Source organism: Mytilus edulis, chromosome 8, assembly GCF_963676685.1.
Source record: "Mytilus edulis chromosome 8, xbMytEdul2.2, whole genome shotgun sequence".
Taxonomy (NCBI): Eukaryota; Metazoa; Mollusca; class Bivalvia; order Mytilida; family Mytilidae; genus Mytilus; species Mytilus edulis.
This window is the reverse complement of record NC_092351.1, coordinates 36,969,591-36,982,095: the sequence shown is the minus strand read 5'-3', so window position 1 is coordinate 36,982,095 and position 12,505 is coordinate 36,969,591. Positions and strand designations below refer to the sequence as shown.

The window sequence follows — 12,505 nt, the reverse complement described above, 5'->3', positions numbered from 1 at the left end:
AAAAAAATAAGATCATTAAACCAATGCCTTGGTTGATTAGCCTGCTATGTCATCATTACATTGACCATTTAGCCAGTTACATTACAAGCATTACTTAGTTTGTAACTTGTCTCATAATAATATAAATTAATCTAAAATAAGGTATGACAACAAGCATTTGAATCCTAAGTTTGTTCCATGTTCAAAATGGTCAGTGTCCAGTAGTAGGACAGGCCAAAGATTTTCTGAGGCATAAATCAATCATATTCATTGACATATTTAAATAAAAACACATTTTTTTATACCATAATTTAATAATAAATTTTATGTTATTTTAAAATCAAAATTGTCTTTTTTCTTTTAATGTCTTGCCTTTGCTCTTTTCAGTAGTGAATCCCGTAAAGCAATCTGAAAGAAAAAAAGTATTAAAAATCTTAAAACATATGTAATTTTTCTTTACAGTTGTACATATCTAATTCTGACCTCTGTGGATTCATTATTATTCGTGGGATAACAATTTCTATAAATTTTTAGGAAAAAGTAAACCATAAATTTAAATGTTCAACAAAGTATAAATTTTTATAGTCATGTCATGTTTGCAGGCTTTTACAAACCACAAAATCAAATGCCTACTAGAATATAAATTTCCCCAAATCCACAAAAATAAGTACCAACGAAAAATAAAAGAATCAACAAATATTACTACATTTATTATCAATAGATTTCTATCTTAATTGTTATTTGTGAAAAATCCAGGTTGTTTCAATCAATTGCTTAAAATTTAAACAACTCCACAAAATCCACAAAAAATGAAAAAGATTTGTTTTTCCTTCATTTTTTGTACATAAATAAAGCCATTAGTTTTCTCATTTACATTGTTTTACATTTGTCAATTTGGGGCCTTTTAAAGCTGACTATGCAATATGAGCAATGCTCATTGTTGAAGACCATACAGTGACCTATAGTTGTTAATTTCTGTGTCATTTGGTCTCTTATGGAGAGATGTCTCATTGGCAATCATACCCCATCTTTTTTTTATATGAAGACAATTGCTTTGAAAATTACTCTTTTACAGTAATAAGGGTTAGTTGGGAATTGATAATAAATTAGTTGCACACCGAATTTTTCCTATAAAATTTTGTATACCGGTAAACAATAACATACAATAGTTAAGGTGTCATTTGGTCTCTTGTGGAGAGTTGTCTCATTGGCAATCATACCACATCTTATTTTTTATAATAACAATGATAGTAGATTTTACATCATGATCAAGATACCCCTTATGAAATATACCGACACCCTTGGAACCCATAAATGATATTAAGTTGTACCTGTTTGTCTTTGAATGATCTTTTTCCTTTTTTCCTCTGTACTTTGTGTTTGACCATCAAAAAGGGCTTGTTTTTCCTCTTCTCTTTATTTGATGTACTGGCATTTGGATTCATTCTCTGTGGACCTCCAGTAAATGTCCCTCTATCTTTCCTTCCAGCCTAAAACATTTTCATATCTATCTTTAATCATATTTGAAGCAATAAAATATACTTCTTCCTGAAATAAGGTGTCATATTTTTCATTTACAACCCAAAAATATTACTTTGCTACGATTATATACTATACATTTAGATTTAAACTCTGTCAATATCAATTAATCCTATACATCAATGTCACCATTTCTGATCCATTTACCAAGTGGAAGAAAACGATTTTGGCACAACAATATTTTTTACATTTTTCTGTTTGATCTAATCAGGGAAACATATCTATACTATTAAACGAGAAGACCTCATCTTGTGTGTCGCTTCTCTTCCTTCCACAATACATTAATCATCATGACTCTGTGTTCTTTAGGTAACATGCATAGTCGCATTTGTCATCCATTCTTATGAGTATTCAGATTGAGTAATTTTGGGAGAAAAACGACAAAATAGGTGTCCGGATATTGTTTCCCTTATCAGAGTGACTTTTAGTCATAGATAAGACTTCCGGTTTTAAACATGCATAAGAATAACAAATCGTATGATAGATTACAAAAATGAAAAATAAATAAGCTAATCAGAGCGTTCTCCATATCATAGTTTTTAGATCGCAAGAACCACAACTATTATACCTCCTTAGAGACAATTATGTTTTCGCGTTTATCCACATAAACTACGATTATACTACTAAAATATACAAAGACTCTGTATTCTGTCTTCTTTTTTCTGAAATATTTACTATCTAAGGGGTCATACCAGTTGTATATATATTGAAATAAGTAAACTGACATGTGGAAACAAGAATATGCCCATAGTATACGGATGCCACAGCAGCACTATCATTTACTATGTTTAGTGGACCGTGAAATGGGGTAAAATCTCTAATTTGGCATTAAAATTAGAAAGAACATATCATAGGGAACATATTTTAATTTACTAAGTTTCGAGTTGGTTGGACTTCAAATATAAAAAAGAAGATGTGGTATGATTGCCAATGAGACAACTATCCACAAAAGACCAAAATGACACAGACATTAACAACTATATGTCACCGTACGTCCTTCAACAATGAGCAAAGCCCATACCGCATAGTCAGCTATAAAAGCCCTGATAAGACAATGTAAAAACTTCATCAAAAACTACCTCAAAAAGTCTTTAACCTGAAGCCGGACAGACGGGCATCCAACCAAACGAACAGACTAGAAAACATAATTCCCATAAATGGGGCATACAAATTTATTGTTGAAAGTGAAGCTGTAGTGATTTAGCAAAAATGAAAGAAGGGTAGAGATTAAAGGGGGGGGGGGGGCAGGACTTATTCGGGATCGGGTGTTTTTAAGCTCAGGATTTCGGGATTGATCTTTACGGGATGAGTGAATAATTTTTTTTAATTTCGGGATGTCGGGATATGAATTTCGTTAAAATACGCACCTCAGGATTTCAAGTTTTTAAGCCCGGGATTTCGGGATCAGGGCCCCTCAGAACACCCCTCAAATGAGCCTTAGTCATTTAAACGAGATTCAAATCCTACCATTGGCATGTTAATAGGGCTCTCAAAAGGAAAAGCACTGATGAATTGTCCTAGAAGCACATTTTATTAGAAAAATAATGGTCTATAAGCAGTTTCATCTATTTCATGTTTGAAGCGGTGCAAATTTTTTATTTAATTTGACTTTTACCAAAAAATGCATTGTAGCAAAGGGGAAGAATAATTGTGGTATAAGGCCAGAAACACGAAAAATAATTGAATTTAACAGAAAGGAAACACAAAACGGACTTTGGAAAAAAATGGAGAGGGCTTTTGATACCTTAGATGAAATTCTCCAGTCATAATATCTTTTACAAAAAATCATCCTACAACAGTTTACAAGCTGTATATGCCCGCGATTTCGCGGGTGGGTTCTAGTCAACAATAAAAGATGTAAGTGTTGTTGTCAATGTAGCGGAACATTGGTTTTTATAATTACTAAAAGACTGTATTGTAAAACGGCAGATGTTTATAGACACTTAACTGTAATAAAACAGAATCTTTGCAATTCAAAACAGCATTTGGTATGTAGATTTGTGTGTATCATTATTTGCTTTTTGCCTGGGTTTGAATTGTTGTATGAGATCTATTATCCCTTTAACCTAAAAATTTTACAACTTATAAAGTAATTGCTCAAAACCTTGGAAATGCTGGCTAAACCTTGCATTACATCTATTTCTTGGCCTTTTTCAAATACAGTAATAGTATCTATGTATTGTCAAGCTCAATTGATCTAGTTCGACAGTTTTTATCATCTTAATTACTTGGTTTTGTCCATTTTTGTTAATATCCTTTTTTTTTATGTATCTATATGCAAATTTGTTTTTCTTTATTGACATAGTTGTTGGTTTTTAAATATAACGATTAAGGTGGTACCTAACACTACAGGGAGATAACTCTGTAAAGTCAGCTAAACGTTTTAATTACGTTGTGTTGTAAAAGGAATATTAGGCTTCTCAATGATCAAAATGGGTGTTTGTCAAATTGTTATATAACCAGTGTATTTTTTCTGACAAAACGGTTGGTTAAAAAAAAATTAAATTTTTATATTTTTATCAAAGTCTCAAAAGTAAATACTTTGACAAAATTTAATGAAAATTAAACGAGCCAAAATTAATTTTAGTGAAAGTGTTGGGTACCACCTTACATCACAAGACAAAGTTATCTGCTGAACACCAATTTTTGTAATTTTTACCTCTTATGTTCATGTAATCTATCCAGGGATAAGAAAAAATCCTCAAATTCGATGATTGTCCAGTTGAAATTGAATCATACATTCAGGACATGAAAAGGAATTAAATGGCTGGTAACTAATTTAAATGAGGGCACTGAGAGCAGATAAATATTAGGTTATCCAATAAAAGTCCACTAGAACTATATCTTACCATAACTGTCTCCAGACGTGATGCTTTATCGTGAGCTTTCTTCTTATGAACCATCTCTATAGCTGATAAGTTAACCAATTCTCCACTGCAATAAAAAGAAACCATATATATGCCTTAAACAATAAAAATAATTTTAAAAACATAATATTTTCTGATATTTTTCAGTTTTCCCTACCTTCCCATTTTTTAATTCTTCTCTTGGTGAAATACTGCAAATTCAGAAAAATTGCCATGTTTTGTTTATTGCAAAAATGTGACAGGGTTATAATCGGAATAGTTTAAACTTTCATTTTGAAGTTTTGTATATGAATTAAATAGGATTTTTTCTCAAAATCGCAAAAATTAAAATCCCATTTTAGTCTTAAATTGCAAAATTGCAATTATAAAGGCATGCAATAATTTCTGAATTTACAATATCTTATGCAAGTTAAACTTAATACTATATGTACTCAGTTCTCATACTGTATTTATTTATCTTTTGTATCATCTGGTTCAACTATATGGATTAAGCATGTTAAGACAGCTTTCATGTCATATTTGTAATAAGTTTCAATTTTACATTAATATCGCATTGACATGGATTATTTAAATATATGTTAATAAAAAAAAATTAAAAAAAACCATTTTAAAGTGAAATATATTTTCATATAAATTGCAAGAAGTTCTAATTTCAAAGAATTTAATATTTATGAAAATAACAGAATACACTTCATTTTAATTTTTGAATGATATGAATGTACATAAAATTTGCTTGAAAATTATTTAATTTGACATATTGAAAAATTTAATTTATACCTAGTATTTATATATATATATATAGTAGATTTAATAATTTAGTAATTAAGTTAAAAATATGTTTAAATGTTAACATTTTAATATCTGTAAGTCACTGAGTTATAAAGAAATAAACAGTAATGTTTGGTAGTGATCAAATATAAATAGGACAAATGTTAACAAAACATAGATTTAAAATATGTATTACATTGATAAAGGCAAACCATATCAATCAATGGCTTACTTCCCTTTACATTTGTTTACTTAAATATGCAAATATCATGAAACCCGATCATGTAAATGTCACACAATGTTAGATATTTATAGTGTTCAGACCATTAATATAGTATGCCAGGTCCGGAAGAGTTGGGTTATCCAATATTGATTACTGCTATACCTACTTCCAGCTCAAAATTTGACCTAGCCCAGTTTTTGTTTTATTCTGTGAATTTTGATTTATTTTAATTAAACTGATTAGAATAGATTCAACTTTTAATCATTAGTTTACAAAATAAGAACAAAACTAAATTTAGGTTATAAATATCACCAACCTCTATTTTTAACGGCCAAAAGAAGCACATATTTGGAGAGTTCTTGTTATTTTTGTTAATTTGGATATAAGAAAACAAAATAATGAACATGGATATTTTTCAAATAAGCAAATAATTATAAATTATATATAGTATAATATAATGATAAAAAATATATGAATGAACTATATTCTTGATAAATAATGTTAGAGTTTTTCAATTGGTTTGGATTTCATCTAGTGATTTTTTATATTTTTAACTAAATTTAGGAGACGGTACGTACATTATAGCTGATATTGTTGTGTCTTTAGAAATAACAAAACAGGAAAGGTCATGCAAGAGAGAGCATTTAAAAGAAATAAATAGATAACTATGACAGTTCAAAAGAAAGCCAATCCATTGTTGTCCATTAAAGATTTTTTTATCAAGGAATAAAGAAACATTCTCTATTCAAGAGAAAAAATCAAACATTAGACTGTATATGTAAAGACTAACTGATATTTTATAATGGGTTAATCAATGACCAAAGACACAATCTGATGTAAATATATATATATATCTATATGCATACATTATGACATAACAAAAACACATAACAACCTAAGATAAACCTCATATTGATTTTCTGATTTGTATATGCTCAAGGCAAATACATGTATACGTAGCTTATCATAGGTTAAGTATGTGTATGTTACTATAAATAGCTTAACTTAGATAATGGTTTAACTACAAGTTACGACAACTCTTGTATACAAATATCAATAATTCTTTACAAAAATGTAAACTATCAATTAATTAAAGGTAAGATTATACTGGGAATGATACCACAACATTGAAAATCTCATCCTAATCTTGATCTTTATATAATAATTTTAAAAGGTTTTAATGGCTTTATTTAATTGCAAGTCAAATTTTAAAAATTGAATGCAATGTACACCTTATCCAATGAAACAATCACAAAATGAGACTACAGAAGAATTACAGTTGGTTGGTATCGCTTCTCGGCCTTTTGGCTAAGATCAAAGTGTAGTATCTGTTCTTATCAGCTTAATATCTGATACGTACCCCATGTGGGTACTTCGATATTAAACTGATTTTTGGTACTCGATGAGATGTCAGGGGCTTGCTCCGCTCTCGTCACGGGTTGGCCTGGTATTGCAGTACCTCCAGGATCGGCCCACTCCCCTTAGGGGGAGAACAAATAATTTAAAGTAGTTTCCCAATTTCCTTTTGACTAAACAATACATTTAGGGTTAGACTCATGAAGACACATTGATGTGTAATTCAATTTTCCCTATATACACTATTTATATTTTAGAAGTGTTTCTATAGATTTTAACAGAATTTGGTATGCTATGATTTATTTATCTTTTTATCAATCAATTGGCTCAGACACATGTTTTTTTATTATAAAAATTTGGACGTATAATTATGTTATATGCTGTGAGAAGTAAGAAATATGACTTTTTATTGTTTTGTTTTTTTAATACATAAATGAGAGTTCAAAAACCATTTAACAGAAGCTTAGCCGTAAAAACAAAATAGCTTATGAAAGTTTGATCTCAAAAAGGAATTTAATAACTGTTATTGTTAAGTATTGGGTTGGATTTCCAACATAATATAAATTGAAGATTACATAAACAAAAAAGAATTTATGAACTTTAATGCAAATAAATAACAAAAAAGTTGCAAAATATAAATGAAATAAATACATTTGACTCTTCATGGAACAATCAACTTTAGTCACCTTTTTCCTAGTTATATATAGTGAAAAAAAATATGACAGAACAACTTTTTATTAGAAAAATCCTCTATGAAAAGTTAATTACATTTATAAATTTGATTATAAGCGTACAAAGATGCTAAAATGAAAAGTTATTGTTGTTTTGGCTTAAATCCACTTGCTAGAGATACAATTCACTTGATAAGAAATATTATTTCATAAACATTGCTGTGAATACTTCGGAAAAAAGTTCAAATGTATAATGTCAGTGAGTAGGGACACATACTAAAATATAATTGAAAAAGACCAGAAAATGAAATCATGAAGTAAAAATCTTTTTCAACTGATCCCTTTATGGTAATAAAGAATTCAGGATCCAGCTTGAATAAGGAAAATGAAATTGCACATTAGTATACTATTAATCCATAATTTTCTGCTATGTTTTTATTACATCGTACTTTGAAAATGTGGCTTAATAGGTTTTTGGAAACATAATAAACAGCTGTGCCATGAGTGCATGATATGCCCGTTGTTTTTTCAAAGAAAAAGTTTAATAATAATTTCTCAATGTCATATCGGAAACTCATGAAAAACTAAAGGGAGGTTGTCTTAATAGATATAAACCTGTCACCAAAGTTCTATGATAACTGCTCAGAGCGTTCACCGAAAACTGGAAAATCCATCCTTATTTATGATCAGAATCACATAACTAAGAAACGTTAAATCTAAAATTTATATAAGTTGAAAGGGAGCTTACGTCAAAGTTTCATGCAAATAACACAGAAACGTAAAAAAAAATATTTTAAAACTTGAAAGGGAGCTCATGTCAATATAGATATAAACAATTCACCAAAGTTTTCTGCAAACTGATGAAAATGTTTTTGATTTATTGTCCAAAAATTAGAAAATCCCCCTTTTTTTAATGAATAAAACCCGGTAACTCATTAACATAAAATCTAAAATCTATAAAAATTGAAAGGGAGCTCTTGTCAATAGATATAAACTGTTTTATCAATTCATGCAAATTAATGAAAGTGTTTTTGAGTTAACGCATGAAAACTGGAAAAAAAAAAACCAAAATAGATATTAACAATTCACCAAAGTTTAATGTCAATTAGTCTAAGCTTTTTGATTTATTGTCGGACATCTTGACGACAGATCATAATACATTCCTAAACAGTCGTATAAAAACAAGCATTATAAATTTTAAAGCATTGTTGTTACAATTGTTAGCAGCATTTTCTGAAATAGTATTTAACAGTCTATTATTTGAACTTGGAATTATTTTTAACTATGGAATTTGCTTGATTTCTTGTTATTGAAATTTTTAATAAATTCCATGATTATTCTGTACTGCGAACAACACTTTTTATTACAAAGAAGATAGTACATTTCAATAGAATGTACTGAGCCGCGCCTAACACTATCTAACCAAAATATATTGTATGGAAAGTGTTATTAAGTGCTCAAAAGATCATAATACAAAATAAACATGGAATTCATAAAAAATTTAAAACACAGAAAAATTATGCAAATTCCATAATTAAAAATAATTCCAAGTTCAAATAATAGCCTGTTAATATCTATTTTCACCTACTCTTTCACAGTGCAACAATTGCAATAACAAGTGAACACATTTTTTTTTAATTTACTGTATTTTGGAACTGCGCAAGGTATCTACATAACTTTTTTTGTTTAATCATTAAAGAAAGTGAAATAATGAAATAATATTTCACCTTTAGCAGCCAGTTTGGTTCAATTTAGTCAATATAAGCTGAGAACAATAGCTGATAAATTGTTCACTTTCCAAAGGGAATAATTCAACATCATGTATATATTCATGTGACCTTCAATTTAACCCCTGAACTAGAGATGGTTAATGCATAAACTAGGTTAGTTAAGCTATTAAAAGGAAAAGAATGTCAACATTAATAAGATGCTCTGCTAGATGCAGCTTGATATGACCCCAGAGGTTGAACCCAGGGCAGTTGGGGCAAGTGTGCCACAATATTTCATCTTAACAGCTCTGAATTGGGATTGAGATTTAACATTTGAAACAGCAAATACTGGAAGTTCAAGGACCTTCCACACTCCATACTGAAAGGATCACAACCTAAATACTAGGTCATAGTTTTACATTAAATATTTTATAAATCATTTTAGTTTTCGATACAAAATTAGTTCTTTTGGCATTAGGTTAACTTGTTTCATCCTATTTGAACTTTATGTAATGTTTTTTTTCCCAAAGTTTACAAATATATTGCCAGGCAACCATATAGAATTAAACTGTTAGTGTCACTGTGGTTTAGAATGTATAAAAATAAACATAAATGTCATATATTATGAAGTCCAATATTTTTTTATTTTTTTGGGGTATTGGGGAGGGTGTAGCTGTTGGTGTGTGTGTTGTCTCAATTATACCATAATCACTGTAATGTCTTTTAATCAAAGATACACAATTTCCTGTTTAATCACAACCTTATCAGTATTGCCATCTGACAAAAACTTAAATAGCATGCTCTCAAGATGTCAGATATTATCTTGTTTCTCATATAATGAGCTATCCAGGAAACAAACAGTTTACAATCCAGGGAAAAAACAGTTTATAATACAGGGAATAAACAGTTTACAATCCAGGGAATAAACAGTTTACAATCCAGGGAATAAACAGGTTACAACCATCAATATTCAAGTACTGCCTAATACCAATCTCATCACAACTTTTGATTGGATTTTAAGAATAAATTCATTGGCACTCAAGGGTTGCCCTTATTTGCAACACTGTATGTAGCAGTGACATAGATGCCAACCCCCTTCAATCAGTAACAATATATCAAATTTTTAGTAATTTTGAAAACTTTTCAGTAATCATTAAAAAACGTACATTCACCAAAAAAATGTTCCGTCAAACATGTTATCTGTAGTATGCATTCCATTCATTGATTGTTTAGACGGCCTCAACTCGTATATTTTCGTTTTGTCAAGAAGTAGTAGAGAAAGCTACTTCCTGAAATGCAAGTTTGCCTCCTCGCCTTCGGAAGTAGATGATAGGTCCATAAGTCCTAAGAAACCTGAAGCATTACATTGGCGTTTTCTAAATACCGGACCGGGCCAAAAAAGCAATGATAAAAATCTGAGTTTTACAAAATTAAACGGCGGCGACTGGGAATCTGTAACCCTTTCGATTTTGATCGTAATAGCTAAGTTCTGATCACAGAAAAATCGTAATGGTTGGCATCTATGCAATGAAGAGAAATTTAAATCTATTAAACTGATGCTGCTTAAGAATATATTGCCTAAGTTTATTGTCTGACAATAAGTTTTTAGACTAAATATTTGGATCACTTTCATGGATTCACTGCTTGAAACAAGATAAATGCTGGAGTGTCACTTAGTGTACAATTGTTGGGTCAATTTAATATTTGTGTTCCTCTTACAAATGCACTTTCTTTTTCTGAATGAGTGGGGAACTTCTGGTACTATGTACACGACATTAGACCAATTGATTCATCAAAATACAGCCACTGTCAATTGATCTTGTAGTGGGGTCTACATTTCTGTTCCTGTTTTTTACAATTGTTTTTTTGTTGTCTTAAGTGAGATTTTCATTTAATTTCTTAAATGTTGTTCCCAATTACAAGGAAGATGTGATACCAAAGCCAAACAGACTCATTTTGTTCTAAAATGTCTAAATGATTTGTCATGTGACTTATCCCAACTATTTATAACCTTGTATTTCCAAGAAATACATTGGAAATACAAGGCTAAAACAAGAATGTGTCCCCAGTACACGAATGCCCCACTCGCACTATCATTTTTTATGTTCAGTGGACCGTGAAATTGGGATAAATACTCTAATTTGACATTAAAATTATAAAAACATCATATCATAAGGAACATGTTTACTAAGTTTCAAGTTGATTGGACCGGACGAACGAAGGGATGGACGAACAGACGCACAGACCAGAAAACATAATGCCCCTCTACTATCGAAGGTGGGGCATAAAAAAACGTTTATCACTCATCATGAAGGTTAAGGATGAAAGCTCAGGAGGATTTGTTGACTACAAAAATGAGATAATGACTGAACATGCAATACAACAGAATGTGATATCCATAGCTAACATCAAATATGCAAAGGGCGGAGGAAGAGGGGCACAATTAGAACCTTTCAGAATACCATATCATTAGAACATTAAAGTTAGTGATTCCTTTACCTTTGTTGCTCATCGTCCTCATCTGGTACATTTTTTCGCTTCTTTCCTCTGGCTCTAGAGGCTGCTTGTACTTCTTTCGTTGCTTGTCTTTTCTGTATCTGCTGGAATTCTTCCTGAGAAAGAATACGACTTGAGGATACAGCTTGAGCTTTCTTCTTTTCTTCTTCAGGATCCATGTTCAAACTAGTTTCCTGTGTAAATGTAAGCAATATGAAACAAAATGAGATTATGAGATAAAATTCTTTAAATGTACCTATGCTGCTTTATTCAAGAAATAATAATTTATTATGGGACATCAATTCTTACAGTTTATAACTGTCAGGTTCAAAATGCATATCATGTCCACCTATTTGATAATAAGTTGAAATATTCTTTTAACTCAGTTTTTAAATCAAGGTAAAATAATGAACATTTAGAAAATTTGAATCCATAAAAATTGCAAAGCTGAAAATTGAACCTAATTTTTAAGAGTTGCTTTTTTATACATGAAGTTACATGTGATGTCGTGCAAAGTATATTCCTACTTATTATAAAACATGAAAGAATAAACAGAATTCAAATCGAAAGGGAGCTTTGAAGAACATACTTTGACCTTTAATGGTTTTCTTTTATAAATTGTGATTTGGATGGAGAGTTATCTCATTGGCACTCATAACACATCTTCTTATATCTAATTACATCAATAGATATAAATAATTCACCATAGTTTCATGAGAAATCATTGTCTAAAAACTGGAAAATCTCCCCTTTTTGATGAATAAAACCGCATAACTCGGAAATGTAAAATCTTAAATTGATGAATATGAGAGGGAGCTCAAGTCAATAGATATAAACAATTCACCAAAGTTTTATGTAAATATGTAGAATCATTTTTGAGTTAATGTCCAGCATGTT

General features: G+C 30.1%; 1 protein-coding gene and 1 non-coding gene across 2 annotated transcripts in view; one reads left to right on the top strand and one right to left on the bottom strand.

The window, feature by feature from the left end:
* Positions 1-232: 232 nt before the first annotated feature.
* LOC139486789 (protein SDA1 homolog) overlaps positions 233-12,505 on the bottom strand; it is a 48,455-nt gene continuing 36,182 nt past the window's right edge. Inside the window, exons 17-20 of the mRNA XM_071271753.1 lie at positions 11,612-11,802; positions 4,368-4,452; positions 1,311-1,469; positions 233-387 (exon numbers count right to left, since the gene is read on the bottom strand). Coding sequence (XP_071127854.1) covers positions 340-387; positions 1,311-1,469; positions 4,368-4,452; positions 11,612-11,802 — 483 coding nt within the window. The 3' untranslated portion in view covers positions 233-339. The remainder of the gene's footprint in view (positions 388-1,310; positions 1,470-4,367; positions 4,453-11,611; positions 11,803-12,505) is intronic.
* LOC139487202 (U2 spliceosomal RNA) lies at positions 6,665-6,857 on the top strand. Its single transcript, XR_011655807.1, has one exon. It is a non-coding gene; the product is annotated as a U2 spliceosomal RNA (small nuclear RNA).